General features: G+C 39.9%; 1 protein-coding gene across 1 annotated transcript in view; it reads right to left on the bottom strand.

Moving 5' to 3' along the window:
• Positions 1-22,947, bottom strand: part of cacna1ea (calcium voltage-gated channel subunit alpha1 Ea) — a 135,881-nt gene that overhangs the window by 6,377 nt on the left and 106,557 nt on the right. The window contains exons 24-42 of the mRNA XM_088077770.1: positions 20,771-21,015; positions 20,333-20,444; positions 19,417-19,546; positions 18,847-18,906; positions 17,595-17,701; positions 16,239-16,335; positions 15,140-15,300; positions 14,542-14,679; positions 13,757-13,958; positions 12,250-12,414; positions 11,359-11,469; positions 11,194-11,274; positions 9,608-9,790; positions 9,336-9,427; positions 7,538-7,709; positions 7,244-7,371; positions 5,635-5,731; positions 2,303-2,408; positions 2,107-2,214 (exon numbers count right to left, since the gene is read on the bottom strand). Coding sequence (XP_087933896.1) covers positions 2,107-2,214; positions 2,303-2,408; positions 5,635-5,731; positions 7,244-7,371; positions 7,538-7,709; positions 9,336-9,427; positions 9,608-9,790; positions 11,194-11,274; positions 11,359-11,469; positions 12,250-12,414; positions 13,757-13,958; positions 14,542-14,679; positions 15,140-15,300; positions 16,239-16,335; positions 17,595-17,701; positions 18,847-18,906; positions 19,417-19,546; positions 20,333-20,444; positions 20,771-21,015 — 2,495 coding nt within the window. The remainder of the gene's footprint in view (positions 1-2,106; positions 2,215-2,302; positions 2,409-5,634; positions 5,732-7,243; positions 7,372-7,537; positions 7,710-9,335; positions 9,428-9,607; positions 9,791-11,193; positions 11,275-11,358; positions 11,470-12,249; positions 12,415-13,756; positions 13,959-14,541; positions 14,680-15,139; positions 15,301-16,238; positions 16,336-17,594; positions 17,702-18,846; positions 18,907-19,416; positions 19,547-20,332; positions 20,445-20,770; positions 21,016-22,947) is intronic.

Raw genomic sequence — 22,947 nt, 5'->3', positions numbered from 1 at the left:
TCAGACCAGGCATGTGCACAGAGAGACCCGAGGTGGTGCTCAAGCACCTGCCCTTTTGATGTCTGACTAGATAAGTGCCCTTTTTGCAAGACCTTTTTTTTTTTCTTTTTTTTTCTTTTTATAAGTTTAAAATGAGTTTAAAAATTTGGACCCAGGAATCGATTCTCAACAAAAGCAGGTTGTAGCGGCGGACAATTGCATCTGTGTTCTAATTCTGCAAGGCTTCAAGTTGCCCTGCTCTGTGCATGTAGCACAGATATGATTGTGGCTTACAAAAGTAGAGCAGGTCGTCCTCTGAATGGAGGTCAGCAGTTTGAGCCACATCTCCTCCAGGCAACATGTCGAAGTATACTTGGGCTTGATAATGAACCCCAAATTGCTTCCGTTGCTGCGCCATCGCAGTGTAAGTGCGTATGATTGTTTACTGATTAGCAGGAAGCACCTTGTACCTTTTTGCCTTTTTTCGCCTTTTTGTGTATGTGTGAATGTGACGTGTAGTGTAAAAAGTGAGTTTGAGTTTGAGTGGTTGGAAGACTAGAAAAGCCCTATACAACTGCAGTCCATTTTACCTGTTGAGACGCCATACATGTAGGTTAGATAGAGAATTCTGCTGCATATTACTATATACAAATGTACTGTCTGTACTTAGGCCTCAAGGGCCCTTCTGGTGTCGACAGAAACATAGAAACCTCTCAACAGGGCGTGCTTTGCAAGTTTAAAAACTCTTTAAAAAGCATGCATTGCGCAGATGGTTGACCTTTTTTTCTTTTTACTTGAGCACCTGTCCTCAAAAATGTCTACGCATGGCACTGTATCAGACCATAAACCCCCTCAGGATTACATTATCAAATGAATTTAAACCAAATGGAAATTACCATTTACTGCTACAACTAGCTATGACAGCAAAACATATTTTCTTCTTTTCACTGATATATGGATTAGAGTACTGTAAAACTTTAGAGTTTTGAAGTGAGATTGTTTGAGAAACCTATCCATAGTCGGTGTATTACCTACAGAAGATGGTGGTCAGCATGTCCCCAGTTTGGAGAGGCAGACTGGATTACTTACACAGAAGCAAAGCAATGCATCACTGTGGACAAGGCAGCACCAAAACGTATTTAAGCCACCTAAAGAAGTCAATATCAGTGTACATGTACACTATATTGAGAATATTTTCACGGCTTTACCTTGCTGTCAGACAGCTCTTTCTGAAAGAGAACAGAGTTGTTCTCTATACTCTCTATACTTTTTAAAGTCACCAGACTCCTTTGACAAAAGCAGAACTTTTATCTTGCAGAACAGGGGACTTGCTGGTCTATCGCCGCTTCGATCGGTAAGTTTGTTTGTGTTATTGTTATTTTGTCAAAGGACTCTGGTGGACAACAAATGCCAACTGTTACATTGTCTTATATCACCTGTGGGTTGGCCAAAAAGTTGCACCTGAACACACCACAAAGACTACAGCCGACAACGTTCTGCCCCTGTGTGAGATGAATGCCTCTCTATGGCAGCAGGCCAAATAAACAGCATCTGCTTAAGAGCTTAATGCCTAAAAAAATCTTACCTATTATGACATGTTTGTTTTAATCTCATGCCCTCTTGACTTTGGCCTTTTTTTAGCTTTCTGTTTCTTGTCCACTGAGCTGAACTGCCAATCAGAGTGATCTTATTCAACAAGCTGAGTCGACTGAAAAAAAAGCTGAGCTAAAGGAGCGACTAGTGCCAACAATGCTGGACACACCACAAAAACTGAACAAACAGATGCTAATAAACAACACAACATTAATTGACGGTCAACCGTCAGCGTGGTGTGTCAGGGCCCTTGAAGGAAACATAGATGACTGCATTAGGTTCTTGTTGGAAAGGGCTCTCTGGCGGCAAAATAAAGTGGTGAAAATATCCACAACATATACACTTAAACTGATATTTATTGTTTTAATTGTTTAAAATAACTTTTTTGCTGCTCCTGTCCAAAACAGTATATTACTTTGCTTCTGTGTTGATACTCCTGCCTGCTTCTCCAAACTGAGGGTGTGCTGAGTGCCATCAAGGACCTCATACAACCCCACTTAAAAAACATCTCTTTAAGATGCAGGCTGGTGTCACCTTTGTGGATGGGAACCAGCAGGTCCAAAGTCTTCTGAGAAAGATGAGGCCAAATAACACCGATTTCCTTCTGCAGGTCCAGATCCATCTGATTTCTATCCTCCCCTCCTGAAGAAAAAAAACCCATTAAGCGCAATTTAATGAGTTAAACATCACAGCGCATGTGTGTCTGTCAAGTTTTGATACTCAATCTGACCTCGGGCTATCTTAATCTCCAGGGCAGTGCGGATGAGGGCCATGAGGGTGGAGGTGAAGTGAACGGACATGTCGTCGTCCACAGGCATGTTCATCAGGACGAGTCTCTGATGGCAGCAGAGAGAGCATCGTAGTGAGACACAAACCACCACACCGACAATTATACAACATATCACAATGCAAAAGTGGAGCCCAGAGCGGCTGTGGTGGATCATCATGTTTTAGGACATCTTATAATGTGGTCAAAAGGACTCAATATTGTCACCATATTAAAGTAACAAATTACCGTTTTGTGTTATTTATCTTTCAAAACCCAAGATGACAATTAATTTAGCTGACAGACCGTTTAAATTATCAAGGTCACACACAAGCAGGAATGTCACTGTGTAGCTCTGTTATAAACAGCATTTGAGTACGTTTCAGATCAAAGTGGAAACGCTCAGCTGGAACATGATAAGTGAGTTGGCCTATTTGTCCATTAATATGTTACAGAGTTAATTAGAGAATCGCATTGTGATTTTAGGGCAACTAGCTTGAAATAAATGGTAAGCAACCATGACCTTTCTGGGCAACAGCTTGCATTTTAATCATGATTCCATATAGCATAGTTTGCACTATTTAAATTCCTTCAAATCTGAAATTAGAGCACAAAAGACAGATACAGAAGGATGGAGAGGGCAAGTTTTTAATTATACTATTATTTATTTGATCTTATTTTGAGAAAACAAGTGACTGTCAAGATTAAGAAGTTATGATGTATAGCAATTTTGCAACCTCAGCAAAGTGAGGTAAGGATGGGAAAGAAGATCCAGCTCCAAATTCTCTATTGGAATTGAATGCCTCCAAGCTTATCAGTCCCTTTTCTTGATGCTGGCATGTTTTTCAGACAGTTACACAGTGCAAAACAATGACATCCAACACATGCTCCATGCGCAGCTGGAATCTTGCAACAAAAAGGAGTCATGGCAGAGAGGTAGAATTGGTTCAAAGTGTGACTACTTTCACAGAAAAAAGATGACAACAGTGGTGCTGTAATGTCTGTAGATGATAATATCAAGTAATGGTGAAAACACCAGCAATATGCTGAAATATCTCAAGTTCCCAAGTATCTGACAGTGCCTGTGCTTACCAACCAAGCACCATGTCTGTTTGCAAGGATAAATATCCTGTCATAATGACGTCTGTGTCATGCAGGCAGGCTCAGCAATTTTTTTTCTCTGACTTAGAACACTAAATGAAAACAAATGCTATACAAATAGACTCTCGTTTTATTGACAGAGGGTTCAAACTCAGAGATAACTGAACAGTTGCATTGACGCTGAAAGGCTGTGCTGGCCTACATTCGTCCTCACAGAAAACTGATCAGGGATCAATAAGGGAATCGATAATGAATCTGACCAATAGGCAGATCTATAATGCCAAAGGTATCAATACAATCTTGTCAATTCCCATCCATAAAACAAGGTAAAAAAAATAATTACAGACAAAATTACTTGGCCTCTCCTGTCCTTCTGCAGAAGAAAATCTAACAGTGAGTGCAGTTTATTTATCTTTATAGAAAGAGACAGAAAGCACTCTGCAGTAAGACTCATCTACGATGAAGCATGCTCACAGGCTCACAAATTCACACAAGCAACACACATACACAGTCAGTAGGTGATTTGTTAATTTTTAACAGGCTAAAGAGTTTAGAGAATATTATAGATCCAAGACGAAACTGACAGAAGGGCGGCAAAGTACAAATTCGTCTGCTGCTTCAGTACCACGGACAGCGCCATGGATTTATCAGTACACAGCACAGTTAGACTGCTGATATTTCAGAGGTTGTTGCACAAACCTCAGTCACATAAATGATCAGTGAGTCAAGCAGAAGAGAGTAACAGATTCAAGTAAACAACCCTTTTGCCCCTGCATTCTTTCTGCTTCTAAAGGGTGGAAAGAGGGGACGCAAGGTTAACAAGAAGCATGCAATTTGTTCATTTTGCTAATAAGGGGACGGCATCCCCACTCAAATCGCCTACTGCACACAGTACATTTTATATTACACACAGATGTAACACTGGGCTGAGGCAGGAGGAACATGCAGACATGTAAATGCAAGAAACAGAGAAGAAGGTATGAAAGGAATGAGAACATTTAACGCAGACTTCAACATATGACTAAAGATGAATTAAGCATGTAGATGTTTGACAACTTTCTGATTAATGTTCTCCAACAACTGCTCAGAGAAATAAACTCCACCAAGACTCTTTCATCAGATAACAGCAAACAGATAATGATGTCTTATTTTTCTGCCAAGATGCAAAGCAAAACAGGCAAATCATTACTGTAGCGCTCATCATCTGCCAATGAAAAACACTGGAACTTCAACAAGCCATACTGCGTCAGATAAACAACATAAAAAATGCCTGCTTTCCAACGTGTGACACATAAAATGAGAATTGATGTGCCTGTCCTCGTTGATTAAAATACGAAGGCTGTGGCTCTAGTTGTAAGTCTACCTTATATGCCACTTTGGAGGGGCATTTCTTGCCCAGGCCTAGAGGTGGCGACATGTTGGTCAACATCTCATACATGTCAGTGTAATGGATACGACCACTGGGGGCGCCAGGTAGCCATGATGATGGAGGTGAGAGAGAGAGGTAAAAAGAGGGAGGGAGAGGAAAGAGGGGGAGGAAGGGAGAGGGATGATGTTGGAGGAGAAATTAAATAACAGTGGAGGAGTTGGGGAATGCATTCCCAAAGGATGGAGGAGGAAAAGAGCGCAGGAGGGGGCGGAGGGTAAAGAAGAGGAACGAGCATGGAGGAGATACAAGAAAAAGGATTATTACAAGGCATCGCACAGGAGTAGGGAATAAAGTAGGAGGAAATAAAACTGGCTGTATTCTTTCTATGCTGCCATCAGGGCATAGAAATCTGGGAAAGGAGAAAACCTCGGACAAGATGAGCAAAGGAATGACAGCCTCACTGGATCTGGTGCAAATATCAAATACTTACGTTGCATGTGTGTTGAGAGAGAACTAAAAACATCTTTAAACCAGATCCAAAAGGTAGAAAGAGACAGGATTGCCCCAAATTGCACTGCACACTGCGCATAAAAAATAAGCATTTTAAAATGACATTTGTTGACTTATAATCCTCAATGAGGGACGTCCTGTGCCTTAGTACCCTGAGACTCGAGCTTCGTCATTCTTTGACTTGAGTAACACACCCCTAATGGTCAAGTGGGGCAGTGACAGTTGGTGAAGGGAAGGAGAGAAGGAATAGGAGGAGGTCAGGAAGGATCCCACACGAAAGAGGTAGAGGGGGTTTGTTGATACGGGGGAACCAAACCTTGCATGCCACCCTGTGCGGGCAGTTCTTTCCAAAGCCCAGGGGAGGTGAGATAGTGCGAACAACTTTGTACATCTCCTTATAGTGGATCCTACCACTAGAAAGAACATACAAGGTTTTAGTTGTGTGTCATTACAGCCTTTTAGTGTACGGTGAGGTTCTTGTTGTCTAAGAACAGTTTCAGAACATTTTAACAGCATTAAATCAAACTTTTTTAAAAAATCTGTAACACGTGAATAAATATTTTACATGAACAAAACATGTCATTATTATTGGTCTTTTAAAGGAGCTGTAAGCGTCATTCAGTACATGTATATGACTGCGTTAGGATTGTCTGTGCAACATTGGAGTGGCTGAGCTGGCAGCTAGCAGCTAACAGTGCTAACAACACCAGTGCTAACAGGGCAAACGGTGTTAACCCAACCCATGTTCTTCACCCCGTATATCAGCTCCTTCCCTCAGGCAGAAAGTGGTGACAGTTAGCTAGCCAGTTGGATACACATGCAGGGACTCTCACTATTATGCACAGTTGGACTTTCTACTAGAAAACAAAAAGAGAAGCTCAGATTACAACACAGAGGGAGAGTGACGTCATTCTCTGGTTAGGACGCCATCACTAAACTATGTCTTAAAAATCAGTAGTGTTTTTTGCACTGAATGTTCCATACAGCTCCGTTAAAGAATACTTTTCTGTAGGTTGGTAAAATTGTTTGGGCATGGTTGTTGTTATTCATGTATGTTGCTGCTATTTCAGATGCTGTTAAATGTGCTAGACACAGACACCCTAAAACAGTTTTTCACCTCCAACATTGTCACATTGTCAACTGAAGTAGATGAGGACTAATAAGAGTTTATATTTCACAGCGTGACCTTAGAACACAATTTAAAGGGGATCGATTATATTCATTACCAGGTTCACGCTTGCATTTTTGGTTTCTACTCAAACATGTTTACATGCTTTTACATTCAGAAAACACTTTACTTTTCTCATTCTGTCTGTGTTGGAACGCCTGCATTGTCTGAAACACTCAGTTTTAGTGCCTGTCTCTTTAATTTTCCCACAAAAAAAGCCCAGTCTGCTCTGATTTCCAGGTCTTCCATATCTCTTTACCACACTTTCTAATGCGAAAAATCCTCAGTTAAAGCTTCTCAAACAAAATCTTCACAAGCAGACATTTTCAAGCAGGAACATGATCCGAAGTTAGGGAGAAATGATCTGCAAACAGTGTTACATGTTTATCATGTGTTAGCATGTGGCTACATGTAGCAGTGTAGTCTACATAATGTAAGCACTTGCAGTAACATGACTGGAGCAGATGTCCATATGAAGACATCCATCTACAGTTGACATCAGCTTCTCTCGAAAGTAAAAAAAAAGTTGGAAATAGAGTTTTCAAAATGGTCTGAAGCTCACAGAGATAACTGTTACCTGTGTTGAAACTTTGGGCATGTGCAATATGAACACTGGACATTGTAACATTATATACGTGACAGAATATACAGAAAAGTATAAAAATTCCTCTTTAACATCACAAAACCATAGCATTTGTATATGTACAGCTGCAGTGTTGATGAAATGTTGGTGTAGAATAAAAACAGAGACACTGACCAGGCGGCTCGGTCATACTCCCCCCAAATCCGGACAAACTCATCCAGGTGGTGAGGACCCAAGATAGAGGAGTCCCTCGTCAGATATTCAAAGTTATCCATGATCACAGCCACAAACAGGTTCAGCATCTGGTCAAAACATCAAGAGAGGAAGGAGGGGCAATGACATTTATTCATGTGTGAACAGCTGCTCCTCCTACACTAGACAGTAAATTTATTACATCAGGTTCAAACATTAAAAGAAGTATCATTGCAACTTAGCTGAGTCATTCACTCTCCAGTTTCCTGGTCTTACCAGGAAGGAGCTGAAGAAGATGAACGAGACAAAGTAGAAATAGGCAAAGTCAGAGCCACAGCCCCCCTGCTCAGACTCTGGTACTGCTGGGGAAAGTGAGGGGTCCGTCTCACACTTCTTTCCCCCCAGACACGACAACATGATCTCCTGCCATGACTCCCCTGTGGCACTCCTGGACGGGGACACACACACACACACACACACACACACACACACACACACACACACACACACATTACACAACAGGACTTGAGCAATCCAGCTCACAGTTTATTCACAGTTACGTCTGCCATCATCTGGAAGGTGGTACTGAAGCATTGAGTCTCTCAGCACTCGCTTCAGAGACAACTTTCAGAGGATCCAGATGTGAGACCTAGATGTGTAGTCTAACATACATTTACTGTACGTTCTGTACACAGTAGTGCTGAACATTTAATGCCTTTAAACATTATTCTAAATCTTTTGTCTAGTTGCATTTTCACTTTCATTTTACTGCAAATGTAATGCATCTAGTTAGTTATTCTGTCATGTTTAATTTAAAAGATGTTTAGATAGCCAGAGTAGGGTTTTGGCTCTCTGCCTGAGTTGACTGGCTCTGACCTGGTCTGCAGGGTTTGGCCTTGGCTTGCCTGTAATTTCTCCCCTGAGCTTGAATCAGTTCAGGTTCTTGCCAATTAACTGGTGTTTGTTTTTTCATTTTTTAAAAGTAATTAATCTTATTAAACTAGCACAATATTCTTATACCTAAATGGCAGAAGTTGCATTGGATTGAATCAAGAGGGAGGGGGGCCATGAAAGAGAAAAAGTGATAGAACAATTGAGCAATATAGTGGATTACTGGGAAGGAGAGATAGAGCATGCATGAGAGAGGCACAGAAAATGAGAAAAAGAGAGATGGGGAACTGCAAGGTGACTTGGTTTGCAATGTTTGCTTTTGCCTCAACAGCAGGGAGAACTGTGCGTGATGTGCAGCAGAGAGTGGTGATCATCATCTGCGGACCACCGTGTGCACTCAAGGACAAAGACATACAACAGACAATTGACATAACAGAAGGAGGAGAAGGAGTTAAAGTGGTGCAAGAAAACACTTCAATCCTTATCTTGTAATAAATGTTTTAACATAAAAAAATTACTATATCATTTTAGAAATTCAGATTTTAATTGGTCTTGGGCCCAAAACTGTAGCCGTGGTTCAAGCTCAGGTCACGCTTGGACAGAAACTTTGTGTGTTCACATAGGGTAGGGACTTTTAGGGTCTGATCAAAGCTCTAAGCCAGAGCCAAAGGGACACAGTTCTTATCTTGTGTAAAATATACATATTTTCTCCACGGCTTAAGAGAACAACTTCAATTTCAGAAATAAATCTAATATAAACACTCAACACTTTAGTCCATACAGCTATTTCATTATTTGACCCACTACTCTGCTTCGCAAAAATCTCAAAGTGTCTGTGACGCTATTTGTTGAGGAGGTAAGTGGTACACTGCAGCATCTAACAGCTCTTGACACTGAGTAGCCCCTTGAGAACTTAGACAGCAAAGTCTAACTGCGGCAACCTAGCAACATTATTCAGACAACATTACGGAAATGTTTTATTTAGCTTGTAACAAATGGTGTAGTTTGGATCACGACTGGATCTCAATTTAACTGAGACACAAAGATGGTAAATACTCTGGGGTAACTGAAACACGTGTTGAAATCAGATCGGATTATTGGAAAGCTCCCACTATTGTTTTTACATTAATCTCAAGTCCAAAGTTACCAGAAGAGCGGGACTGTAGATCTAAAGGTGTCCTACCTGAACAGCAGCATCAGAGCGCCAGAGAAAGTCTTGAAGTTGTTGTGCTGCGTAATGTGAGTCTCCTCATTAAGCTTAATGTTCCCAAACACCTGATTCACACAGATATCAACAAAAACACATTTAAACTGTGTAGGGCATGACATAAGCACTTCCACTGTTAAGGATTTTATATGATCATGAAACAAATATACTTGAATTAAACTGGTAAATACAGTATACGATATGCCATCTCCAGTGAGACACAGAGATCCATCAAGCATCTTTCTAACCTGCATGCCGATGATGGCGTAGATGAAGAAGAGCATGGCGATGAGCAGGCAGACATAGGGCAAAGCTTTAAAGGACTGGACGAAGGTCCACAGAAGAATCCGGATGGTGTAACCTTGTCTGAGCAGTTTGATCAGACGAGCTGCTCGGAACAGCTTCAAGAAGCTCATGTTGAACTTATCAGACTAGAGTGAGGACACATGGGAGGGGAGGGAAAATGTTGTTTACAGTGAAGAATACAGTTCTGATGTTCACATGAAACCTTAACATTGAGGGGAACTGCAGAGAAGACAAGAAGCGGAAATGCACTCTGTTATCAGTGTAAATCTGTCGATAGTTAAAGCTGGGGTAGGAAGTTTTCTGAAAAAGGCAAAAAAACCCCAACCCTGCCGGAATTTAAAAATACACTTTTCCTGCAGCTCTCCAACCTCTGTCCGACACCCCTCCCACCAGACGAGCACAGGCATATGGACAGACTACATACACTAACATGCCATTTACCTAAATGTACATATAACTACAAAAAGTATGTGTAATTTATATGTATAATCAATGTAATCATGATCAAACAATTCACATATAACCCAAATAATTAGACAGACTGCCATTATGTGACAAATAACGAGAGACGAGATAAGACAAGAGTAAAGAAGGAAGCAGTACAAAGACCAAAAGTCTGTAAAAGGAGGTAGGTTGGTGTCTAACAGTCACAGAAATTTCCCCACGACACCTGTGATTGAAATGGGAAACCAAGTGTGCTTTAATGTAAGGTACGTCATCACCACGTTTCTTTTCCTAAATCTAATCTATATAAAGTTACGTGCCCAAAGCTAACTTATGTAACTTTATGTCAAGTACATAATGTCATTTGTGGGGCGCTAATTTGTTGGGTATCATACGAACCGTTCTATGAAGATACTTTGAAACTGTACAAGTACTAGTCATTCATTTTGATCATCCTGTGATACCAAAGCTGTTACCATTTGGATTTCTTTGCAAACTTTTGGGCCTGTAAAATCCTTTCAGATGACACATTGTGAGTTCAGGCTCTAGCTAATGCTAGATACATAAACATGAATTTGAAGCTGCAGCCATGAGCTTTTGGTTCCAGTTAGCAGAAGGTTGAACTATCAGGAATATTTTCTCTCCATCACTGAAATGCTTCAGTGACAATGACATGCATTTTATTTAATTTATTATCAGACTCTCTTTTATAAGGCTTTTTCTGGGCTGCTGGCAGTTGTAACCAATGCATGAATGGTAACTTTCACCGCAGGATTTTTGGAGATTTAATCAGGATTTCACCAAAGGGCCGTGCACATGCAACTGCATATGTAGAACAGCCAATCAGAGCCCCTTCTCTACGACATGACCTGTCATTGGCCAAAGTCTCCCATCAGGGGCTAGATTTTCTAAAGCCTGAAAATAAAAGCCAAGAGGAGGCAGAGAAGTCTGTTTTTTTCAGGTTAAATACATTTCACTTAAATATCAAAATTATAAAAAGAAATGTTTACAGAAAGATTTTTTTCCAAAGACCAACCCCCACCCCACCTGCTTAACCCAGCCTGAATCATGTTTTTCTTATTACCTGCAAGTCTACGACAATTTCTGTGATGCTTCCCAAAACAGTGATGAAGTCGAAAATGTTCCATGTGTCTCGAAAGTAGTTCTGTGGAAACAGGAAAGATGCTGAGACATTTCGAAAGAAGATCATGAATTCACATTCAGGCCGTGTGTTGCTCTTTTCTCTCACCAGAAACCCGAAGGCCATGATCTTGAGGACGCATTCAACAGAGAAGAGAACAGTGAAAGCTGTGTTCAGGTGCTTCAGTACGGCCCCGTATGCCGTCGGGGCAGGATAATACTGAAAACAGAAAGGCGGCAGAAATCTGTGTTATGGAAACTGTAAAAAAGTGGAATATGCCCCAAGCAGCTCACTGCAACCTCATGATACCAGTCTGATATGAGTGTGAACTTCAGCCCCGCACCCTGCAGATCTACAGGTTGATGGAAGATTCCTCCAGACCCATAAATAGTGCCTCAGTCTCTGCACCTCTCATCTGTCGCACTATAAAAGGAGTCATTCCTCTAGGGGTGGCAGCCACAGTTAATGAGGTCATGCTAAATAGCAGCCCCTGGACATTATAGATCAATATTTAATACAGGCTGAGTCACCATGCGTCTGTCTGTCTGTCTGACTGAACAACCAGCACAGGCCAAGAAAAGACCAGAGCAGGAAATAAATAGAAGTGAGAGAGGGGGCGAAAAAGAAACAAAAACACCAGCAGATCCAAATGAAAACATCACAGTGTGTTGAGATGGTGCTGTGGGGCTTAAAAAGGACACAACACTTTCTACACATCCATGTTTCCAGTAAGGAGTGACACATCTCGGCTCATTTTAAAACCAAAGTGTTAACAGTCGCAAGTCCATGACAGAATATGTTGCTGAGAAGCAACACACAGTGTGTTTTTCCTGTGATAAGCAAACAAGGAAATGTGGAAAATGGTACGTCAGTTATAGAAGTGAGAAGACAGACGTATATAACGGTAAAACCTGTCACACCAGTTGTCCTCTCATTCTGGTCCTTCTAAAATATACTGTTTAACTGCTTTTGTGATTTTTCTTTCTTCTGTATCCTCACCTTCATCATCAGCACAATGGTGTTGAGAGCGATCATGGCCAGCACAGTGTATTCAAAAGAAGGTGACACCACAAAATGCCACAGACGGTACTGGAACGTGTGCCGGTTCTGGGGCATGTAACGGGTCAGGGGCTTGGCACTGATGGCAAAGTCAATGCAGGCCCTCTGAAAAACAGAGAGAGCAAAAAAAGAAGAGTGAAACAGTAAAAACACACAGAACGCAGTCCAACTATCCACCTTGTTCATTGCTGAGTCTCAACCAAAGCACAGATACCAAAGACCTTGAGGTGGTAGTCCGACCAAACCACCAACTGAAAGCCTTGGTATTTGATGACCTGGGAAAGACACTCAAAAGTCTACTATTTTTCTTGAGAATTACACTTTGCACCTTCAACGACAGGCTTGTTTATTTTTTCTTTTTTTCTGTAAGCTATACACTGGGGCTGCAACCAACAATTATTTTCAAAAACGATTGATCAATATTTTCTCAAGTAATCGTTCTGTCAATAAAATGTCAAGAAATAGTACTAAATGCCTCGAGCAATTTCCATAAGCCCAAGGGGACGTTTTTAAATATTATGTTTTATCCAACAAATGAAAGCATCAAATTCTCACATTAAAGAAGCTTGAAACCAGCAATGTATTGCATTTTGCTTAAAGAACTAAAATGAATTGATCAATTTATCAATTAATCGACTAATCCAGGGCTGGGCAGCCTGTTGCTATGGAGCCACATTCTGCTCTTTAGCCTGGCAGAAAAACACTTTTTTTTTTTTTTTTACAATTTAAATTTTTATTTATCATTGTTGTAGGCCCTAACTCTTACATTCTCCAGTTGTAAAAATGTGGAGCATAATGACTAAATAATAAAAATGTGCTTCATATGTCTATGGCTTGGCACCTTTTAATCTTTATTTTGACAGATCTCAATAGTGTTGACTAGACTTGAGTAGGCTAGCTAAAGATTCCAAATTCACAAAAGGAAAAGTCTTGGAAGAGAATAGAGAATGTGTGGACATATTTGTTTGCTTTCACCACCAATGCTGCTAAGTTAAAGTACCAAATAAGAACAATAGCCCATCACAGAGAGTTTTTACCTTTGTGGTAGAAATATTTAGACCTGTTTCTTTCACAATACAAAAATCACATAATAAGTATGTAATAATTTAAATGATACACAGTAGCAAAATGCAATGGATGTGTTTCAGCCCTTCAGGCTTCCTTAGTCATTACACAACCCAATTCAGATTTTTTTTGTTTGTTTGTTTTGGGCCAAAACATTTATGGCTTTACAGTCAAAGTAAATTTGATCTATTTAGGCTTCAGACTGTAAATCTATACTTTGCATAAATTAAAGGCAGAGAAAGGAAGAGACAGGGAAGAAAAAGTGTAACCAGATTATGCGTGAAAAAGTAAAATGAAAAGGCTGATTAAAGAGAAAAACTAAAAGGAAACTTATGAGTCATTAACCACATAAGACAAATAGAGAAAGTGTTTGTTTTTTCACCTCATTCTTTTCCAGACTGCACTCCTCCATCATCTTATCCCCCTGTTCCTGGAAGGTGATTATGATGAGAGCTACGAAGATATTGACGAAGAAGAAAGGAAAGACGACAAAGTAGATGACATAGAAGATTGACATCTCCATCCTGTTTCCGTGGCTTGGACCTCTGTCCTCCTCTGTCACATCCACTGAGTGCTGCAGAACCCTGGAGGAGCAGAGACACAATGCTCACCAATGTTAATGCTATTAGGAGAGCTTCCACTGTTGAGCATAACAGAAACAGTACAAGAACAGCAATTATTTATCCAAAAAATCAATAACTTTAGCAATAAATCTAGACTCTTGCATAATCACTGCTACTTATTGAAGCTATTAGTTTTGAAGAAACTGTTAGAAAGTATTTGCTCAGTTGGGGTGGGGATCAAGTACCAATTTGCAATTTGGAGGAGGATATTATATCAATTCATTTCCACAGCGGCAGTCAATTAACGAGGGTTGGAACAGTACAAACCCACAAGCACTGTCAGTGAAATATTAGCGTAACCTTATTGTGAGATAAATGAATGGCAAAATCTTTGTTAAGTTAATCACATCTATTATATTTCCTTCATCAAAGGTCAGATTTGACCATTACCAAAGAACAAGCCAGATGTTAAAAGGTTATAATGCTCATAAAAGCTAATGAGCCCTCTAAGAATGGAAAATAAAACATGGGGAAAGTTACTGCTGAAGTTCCACAATCAGCATGAGAATTGGCACTCAGCCGCTGATTCCAGTCAGACACTCACTGAGGCCATCCCTCTCCAGTGGAGACGGTGAACAGAGTCAGCAGAGCCCAGATGACGTTGTCGTAGTGAAAGTCGTGTCTCTCCCACTCTCTTTTCTTCACCTCTTTCTTGTCCTTCCCATAGTCAATGTAGTAACCCCTGGAAGAGGAAGAGGAGGAGAAGACCAAAGACAACAGAAGAAGAAAGGTTGTAAAAAAAGAAACATCTCATAAGAGAAACATCAAGAAACTGTAAGAATTATGGAGAATTTGGAAGGATCTGGTAAGATAATAACCATGTTTATTGTCCTAAGAGACTAATTTAAGAGGATATGGAGCCAAAACAACAGTGTCTATAACAAATAAACCCAAAAAGGGATACATGGAAGAAAAGGGAAAGAGAGATGAAGAGAAAATAAAACGTTTTTAAAAAATGGTTTATTTGATCATTTCAGTGTGTAATTTCCTTTTTTAAAAACTTTTTCTCATAATACTTCTTCACTTTTCATGAACAGTTCAAAAAGAAGAAAAACTAAAAAATGCCCCTCCTCTAAAAAAACAAATAAATAGAAAGAAAGAAAGAAAGAAAGAAAGAAAGAAAAAGAAAGAGTGAGTATTACTGGCAGTCCTTCTTTGTGTCCTTCGAGCTGTCGGTACAGTAGAAAAACTTCCCCTTGAAGAGCTGCACAGCGATGACAGCAAAGATGAACATAAAGAGCTTGTAGACGATCAGGATGTTGAAGACATTTTTCAGAGACGTCACCACACAGTCAAACACCGCCTGGAAGAAGGACATGTGGGACAGACAACATGTGGTGAGATCAGGGAATAATAAAATATTCAAAATACAGAGTACACTTAAAATGATATTTATATTTTTTTAGGTGGTTAAAATACATTTTGTTGCTGAACCTGTTCATGGCCGTGCATTGCTTAATGTCTGTATATCTACCTGCTTCTCCAAACTGGGGGCGTGCCGATCACTTTACTGTTTTTACTTGTACTGTGTGAACAAAATGCCTTACTGGAGGTCCATGTGTGCCCTTCCCTCCCTTTGGTCTTCTGCTTTGGAAGTTAACTCATTCAACCCCACTTCAAAAAATCTGAAGGTTGAAGTTTCTCACCAGCACTCACAGACAGCAAGTATGATTTTTTTTAATGGCAAGGATTGAAACCAGTATCTGCCTAGATGGTAAGAAATTAATCTAAGTACATGATGTGATGATATGTCAAACCACTAATGGCCCTTTTGGTAATGTTTATGTTCTTTACTCCCGCTCGAAGTGAATAGAATGAGATGTATCTTTCATTTATAGCTCTGTGTGCATGTGGCAATCCCAAAATGAGTACCTGTTAGTGCACTCAGACAATCCTCCAGCTGCCTCTCACGCTGCCTGATTCCCTCCTCTCTCTTTTTGTCTGTTTTTCCTTCATTCTCTTTAGTTCTCCTGTCTGAAAATCACCACCTCAGCTTCCATTTTCTATTATTTCTTTTCCACTGAGGGGTCTGTTTGAAGACTTAAAGTTTTTCAAGAACTATCCACGTGCGTATGCAAGAGCTTTTGTGCTTTGTTTTCTCCCTGTAGACAGACAACGTGTGAGGTTTGACAACAAGTCTTCATGCCCTGATGCTCACAGTTTGTCACTTCACCGTTTATCCCCTCATCTGTCTACTTGCTATGCCGCTGCTCTCAGATCTGCAACCAAAGAATCTCTGACCTTGAGTTTTGGAAGTCTCTTGATAGTCTTCAGCGGTCTGAGGACACGAAGCACTCTCAGAGATTTGATGGTCTTAATGTCCCGTCCTTTATTATTTCTATACAGAAAGACAGACATTGTGAGCGTCACATCACTGCAGTGAAAAAAATCACATTTGTTTTTCCCATCTTATTCTACCTTTGTTACTAGGGATGTCCCGAACATGTTTTTTTTTGCCCCCGATCCTGATCCAAGACATTTATATATTGAGTATCTCCCAATACCAATTTGTGATGCAATACTTTTGTTTTCCCAGATAATACGGCTACACAGCACACACTTTAAGAAGGCTTCTTCATTAAAACATATGTGCATCCAAGCTGTTCTTTAATGCTTTTTTAAAAAATGTATTAGCTTATTTTTATTATTTTTCAACAAAATAAAGTATAAAATGTTCAACCCTCCCTTTATACTTGTTGGCCTCCTCACTGTCTCGAGGGAATGTCTCTGTCCCTTTCAGCTTGTGTTCCAGTATCCTAAATGTTTTGTTTTCTTTGAGTGTTTATTTTGATCGTCTCATCTGCACCTCTCTTGGGGCGTTTTACTCTTCATGAAAAAAATAAGCCATGTTGGCTTTTGACCCACGGTACTTTTGTTTTACTGTGGTCAGTGTGGCTGTAGTAAGCTGTGCAGCAGTCCCCTCTGCTTTTTCTGAGCAGGGCGGAGAAACACCATGTGCAATAGCTGAAAGAAAACCATTAGACTCCCATACTGAGCAGAAATGAAACAAGTTGTCATAACTTCGCTAAATAATGTAAATAAACAGTTTCATACTTCATTTTCGTGTATGGTGTGTGGTATTTCGCGTTGGGCAGGGCTAAGCCGCTTCTCTAAAGTTCAGCAGAGAGGAGAGCCAGACAGCATTAAAGTAATAACATTTATATGACATCTGACATAAAACAAAGGATCAGATGCTCTATAAGCTAAATATTCCTGATCCCAATCAGTCAGAAAAAGCATTGATCAGCCCCCAGTCTGATGTTTGAGATGGGATCGGGACATCCCTAATCGTTACATGATGTTTACTCTGCATTTTGCACATTTAATATGGTATTTGTTCTGAGAAAGGAAGACTTTCTGGATTTTTACCCCAATACATTGCTGCTGGTCAATCCCACAGGTGCATCACCCACAGATGGAGAAAAACAGGAAAGAGGGACAAGTATATCAACAGTTAAAATGTTATAAACAATATGGAAAAGCTGACTGCGTGAAGTGAAACATTTACTGCAGAAAGGCTAATTTATGGCTGATTAAAAGACACCTTGACATTTAGACATGACTAGTGCATGTGATAAAATAAATCATGTGACTGACGATAGGGCGAAGGCCACCAACGCTCCCACCACGACGATGAAGTCGAGGATGTTCCACAGGTCTCTGAAGTAAGAGCCATCGTGGAGGATCAGACCCTGGTCAATCATCTAAGACAAGAGTGTAAAGAAAAAAAATGTCCTTCTCCAGGATAGTTTGATGTCATCTATGAATTTATGTATTTTAAATGAGCACCGGGCCTGACAAAGCTGTTTGTTACATCGAGGGTAACATAAATCAGTGGCCCCCAACTTGACACAACAATTGGACTATTTCTTTCAGACATTTCTTGAATCTTTTGCCTTTTTTGGAAACAAGTACAGTGCTTAAAACAAAACGGGCCGACCTCTTGGCCTCCGGTATTCATGCTTGCCACTTTCTCAAGAACTGCTTAGCTAAAGAACTTCACTCTCAACATTTTGCTTCTTCGGGTCTTGAGCAATACGCCTGCCATGACATAGTTGCAACCCTTAGCAGTACAAGAGTACTGTATATGCGTAATTTGCTAAAAGTTTGCTATTTGGACCCAGGCTATTTCTGGGAACAAAGGCGTTCATTCCAAAAGTTACATCACTGATGCATGAAATGTTTGAGTCTGCTATCATGTAAAAACTGCGGTCTCTCTTTTTGCATCTATTCTTGAATTTACTGTAGTGAGTGATAGAGTATGAGCTGTGCCCAGCATGCCATTTGATGGTGTAACAGTTAATAAGGGTCCCTTCTAAATACACCACACAGTGTGTATTTCATGCAGTAGTACGCACGATTTATAAATATGCCTCGTAGAGCTCACACTTGACACTTCACTTCCTTGGGTCCTTAGAATTACTGTCGCCAAGTGTGAAGTCCATTGGCTGAACAGTTGCAGAGTAAATCAAAGGAAAGACAGACAGACAGACAGAGACTTGTTCCATTTTAGTTAGATTACTGGTAAATTTGATGTCTTTGGGAAATTACTTAGAAGAAAGAATGAAAAGGAAAAAATGTTTTAGTTAACTGGTCACAAGTAAACACTGATTTTGTTAAACAGGGGTCATGAACTGACATAGTTGGAAACTGTGTATCAAATAACATACTTTGGTTTTAATTGGATATCAACTGTCCCATCTTCACTGTTGTTTTATATACGGTAGACAAGCAACAGGACTTTTAAATATCTGTGGCTCTTTGGTCAAAAAAAGTACATTAACATGTTTCACCACCATCTTGTAGTCAATCACAACACATTTCATTATCATACCATATTTAAACTCACCTTTATAATCATTTCAAATGTGAAGACTCCGGTGAACACATAATCAAAATACCGCAGAACCTGCAATGAGTGTCAAACAGCCAAAGAGAAAGATGAGAAAATCAGATATATCTTTGATGAAACATAGATAATGTTTAGTTCTTTACAAAAAAGGTGAAATTCTCTAACTTGTTGCATTGATTTCATTAAAATTTAGGACTATTTTAGTTCACAGTATCAAATCTTGGTATAAAACAGTCCCCTTAAATGATGATTAGCGTAATGCCTCCCATAAACAGCAAGGCTCAGTGTGTCTTAGACTCTAATTTCCTCACTCATCAACAATTTAACTGCCCCCCATCGAGTCACATTAGCAGCCTTTTGCAAAACAATTTAGAGATAGTTTTTTCTTTTTTCTCAGGGTACTTTTGCTGCTTAGTGTAGTTGAAGCTTTGAGGCCCGAGGCATAGATAATGACTGAAATCGAATCTCATAGCGATCTAGGAGATGGTAGAAACAGCAAGAATATCATGGTTTCTAATGTCAAAGCTGTCAGACAGATGGTATTAACATGAATGTGAACACACAAACCTTATTCCGGTCAGAGGAGGTGGCCACAGGGTCCTCAGCAGCCAGCGCTATACTGCTGGCAGCTATGACCAGCAGGATGGACATTTCAAAGTACCTGAGGTTCACCACGTAGTGACATGCTCGACGCACCCTGAGGGAGAGCAGATGGCAGAGTGGAGATGTGATACAAATGTCAGGTTCCATATCTACTAAGAGTCAGTCTACAAAGGCTTAAAGGGACAGTTCACCCCAAAATTGAAAATATACATTTTTGCTCTTACCTGTGGTGCCATTTATCATTCTATATTGTTTTGATGTGAGCTGCAGTGTGTTGAAGATGTTGGCTGTGAAGACTGCTGCTTTCTCTTGAATATTGTGAAACTAGATGGTATTCAGCTTGTAGTGCTCAAAGCACCAAAACAATGAATCTGAAAAACTCAATAGAAATGTCTCTCCAGAAATCATGACCTGGTTACTCAAGTTAATCAACAGACCTTATTGTGAGCAATTATACATAAACGATTTTCTAACTTAACTATGATTTCTGGAAAGAGACATTGCTGATGAGTTTTTTAAATGTTTCTGGGCAATTTGAGCACCACCAGCTGAGTGCTGTTTAATTGCATTATATTGGCAAGAAGGCAGACATCTCCACAGCCGATATATCTAACGCTCTGCAACTTACACCAAAGCAATCTAGACTGATGTGAGTAAGAGGAAAAATATGTATTTTTGATCTTGGGGGAACTGTCCTTTTAAGATGGCTGAAATTTAATGATAGAAGAGTTAAACAACATCAATTTTTTTTGCAACAAATTTTAACTAAAAAACTCATGAAAATGTCCCAGTGTTGGCAATTTTTTCCAAGTACATGTGAAGTTTGGAGAATTATCACTCCTCAGTATCATAAAAGTCCATCCTGGTTATAGCAACTTACGGGTTGTCAGGTTTGAAGATGAACATGCTGACTGGAGTCACAGTGTTGACAGGCTTTGTCTCCTCTACATCCTCTTTCTCTAACTTGCAGGTTTCAGGGTCCTTACTGTTGACTGGAGGACAGGATAAGAGGACGATGAGGAGGAGGAGAAAAAGAATGAGGAGATGGTACAATTGATACAAATAAGGAAGGAGGCCTCACATTATAACTCACAAACTTAGTTTTCAAACCAGGATTTTAATCTGGAAAAAATCAGCTGAGAACAGACCAAGCCCAGCAGCAGCAAGTCGAATCAGTGAGCTATAGGCCTGAGTTCAGGTGATAACATGACTCACCGCTTCTAAAAATGCCTCAGCTGTGGAGGCAACAACTTAGCTTAGGTGTAAAAGATATAGAATGGCGCATGACTCTGCATGGCCTATTTCTCGTCTCAAATACCTGTGATTGTAGAGAGCTCCAGAGATGACTGAACATTAGGAACCTCGATGATCACACTGGAGCTGAGCTGAGATTTGTTCTGGTCTTGCTCTGTGTCCTTCTCTTCGTTGTTACTCTCTGGGATGATGGGAGGAGACGGCTCTGATTGCTGAGGTGGCTCTTCCTGCCTCTGAGGACACTGGTCACCAGTGTGACTCTGGTTGTCTTGTGGGTCATTTTCTCCTCCTTCAATGCCGTCACCCTGTCTGAATATACAGAGACAAAAAATTTACTGGGCAGACAGGAGGAAAGTGACACACTTAAAATAGGGTCAGTGCTGTCAGATGGTGAATCTATAGCTGACCATAAACCACACCGTCCCTTTGTTCATCTGTGCTCGGCTGCATATCGTTTCCCATTTCTCTTTCCTCATTTCTGTAATTTCTCTACATTGACTATTAGTTCAGGTAAAGCAAAATCAGTGATTACTTTCTAAACACATTAGAAATATTAGACAATACTTGTTGAAATGTGAAAAGAGTGGAAACTGTGTAGTACTGCATTGTGGAGTTAGCAGATTTATTATTATATATTATATTATTTCATGTTTATTTCAAAGTGACATAGCATGAACATCTGTATAAAATACATAAAATACAAATGTAAATATGCCAGAGTTAGCAGGACTGCTAATTTCCATCTATAGTCCCTTGGCAGGTAACAGACAATAAATATATGAAAGACTGAAAATAAGAAAGAGAGAAAAAACAAAAAAACAAAACAATACAACAATTCATACGCAGAAGAGTGCATTAACAGTAGCAATGTATACTGTATGGCATAAAATGCATGGTATTAAGTGCAAGGTGCAAGGTACCTTGTCTATGTGTCTACAATTTTGAAAGTTAATTTTATATACTTGGCATTTTTTTTTTTATAATTTCAATTTGGCTGGGTGGTTAATGACACGTTTAATGACAGTCAAACTCAGGACACATATTTATAAATTTATCTGCTTTACCTGGACTTTAAGGCATAGATTAATGCCTTAAAGGTAAAAAACAAGAAAACAAAAAAGCCAACAAGCAGCCAAAATTCAATAGATGTTGGTAATTTGAGTGTAAAATAACGAGCACTGACATGTCTTGCATCTAAAAACATTTCTTGCTCTGTTACGTCCAATGACATTTCTCTGGCCTCTTCATGGAAGACAGCTGCCTCTCTAACTGTGTTTCAGCTCTGCCACGCCCCTCTTTGAGTGCCTGGATCCCCCACACCTGAAATTCATTGATTATCAGCGGCCACTGAGCTGTTTATTGGCCTGACTTGTCTGCTGCTGAGTTTTGAAACTGTACTTTTTGATAGTAGCTTGATACAACTCTGTTAATCCATCCTTTGTCTCTGCTGACTAGTTAGTAGGAGTGCCTTGTTCCTTGTAAGGGTTCATTTATCGTCCCTCAAGGTGTGAAAAGAGATGTGTCCTTTTCAAATGTTGTCAACATCATTGTCCTCATTCTTTCATGTGTACTTTATAATAGCCTAGATAGAACCAAGAAAGCAGTGTCAAAAGTTTTGGACAACGAGGTGACGGTACAGGATGTCGAAATAATGTAGCTTTCAATGCAGACAGCATGTAGACGGCAGTGGTCCATGAGGCCATTAAATACATCCGACATGTGAACGGAAAATTCCTCAGCTATTATTTAAATTTCTTTGTTGTCTCCAACTGTCGTATCTCGCTCTTGTTTTGTTTTTATCCAAAACAAAAAACAAGCTCAAATACAGATGAAATGAATGCAGAGTACAGACAAAAGGCTCCATCTGTCTCCCCATCTAATGATGAGCATAAATGAGCCCTTAGTCTCGCTAACTTTAAGAAAGCCTTTTAGGAGTTCTCTGCCTTTGCCTTTATTTTACTTCTCCTTTTTATTCATTTTTTCTGGTCAGTTAGGGAGTTATTATGGTCTTTTTGTTTGATTCTACAGACCAACTGAGTTTTGATTTCATAGTTGTTGTGGACTTTTTGTTCATTATTTTGACCTTGGAGACCCTGGTGCTTTATTTGCTTCAATTTCTGCATTTCTGTTAGCTGGTTTATCTCTGCTTATCAATTTTCTCTTAATAATTGTCAACCATTTTTTGTTACAATTAAAAGTGTTTCAACAGCCTCTTGTCTGTATGGTCCCATTTTTGCAACA

Source organism: Plectropomus leopardus, chromosome 5 (genome assembly GCF_026936395.1).
Source record: "Plectropomus leopardus strain MGB_pleo_1.0 chromosome 5, ASM2693639v1, whole genome shotgun sequence".
Taxonomy (NCBI): domain Eukaryota; kingdom Metazoa; phylum Chordata; class Actinopteri; order Perciformes; family Serranidae; genus Plectropomus; species Plectropomus leopardus.
Note: the sequence above shows the minus strand (reverse complement) of the source record. Positions and strands in the feature narration are given on the sequence as shown.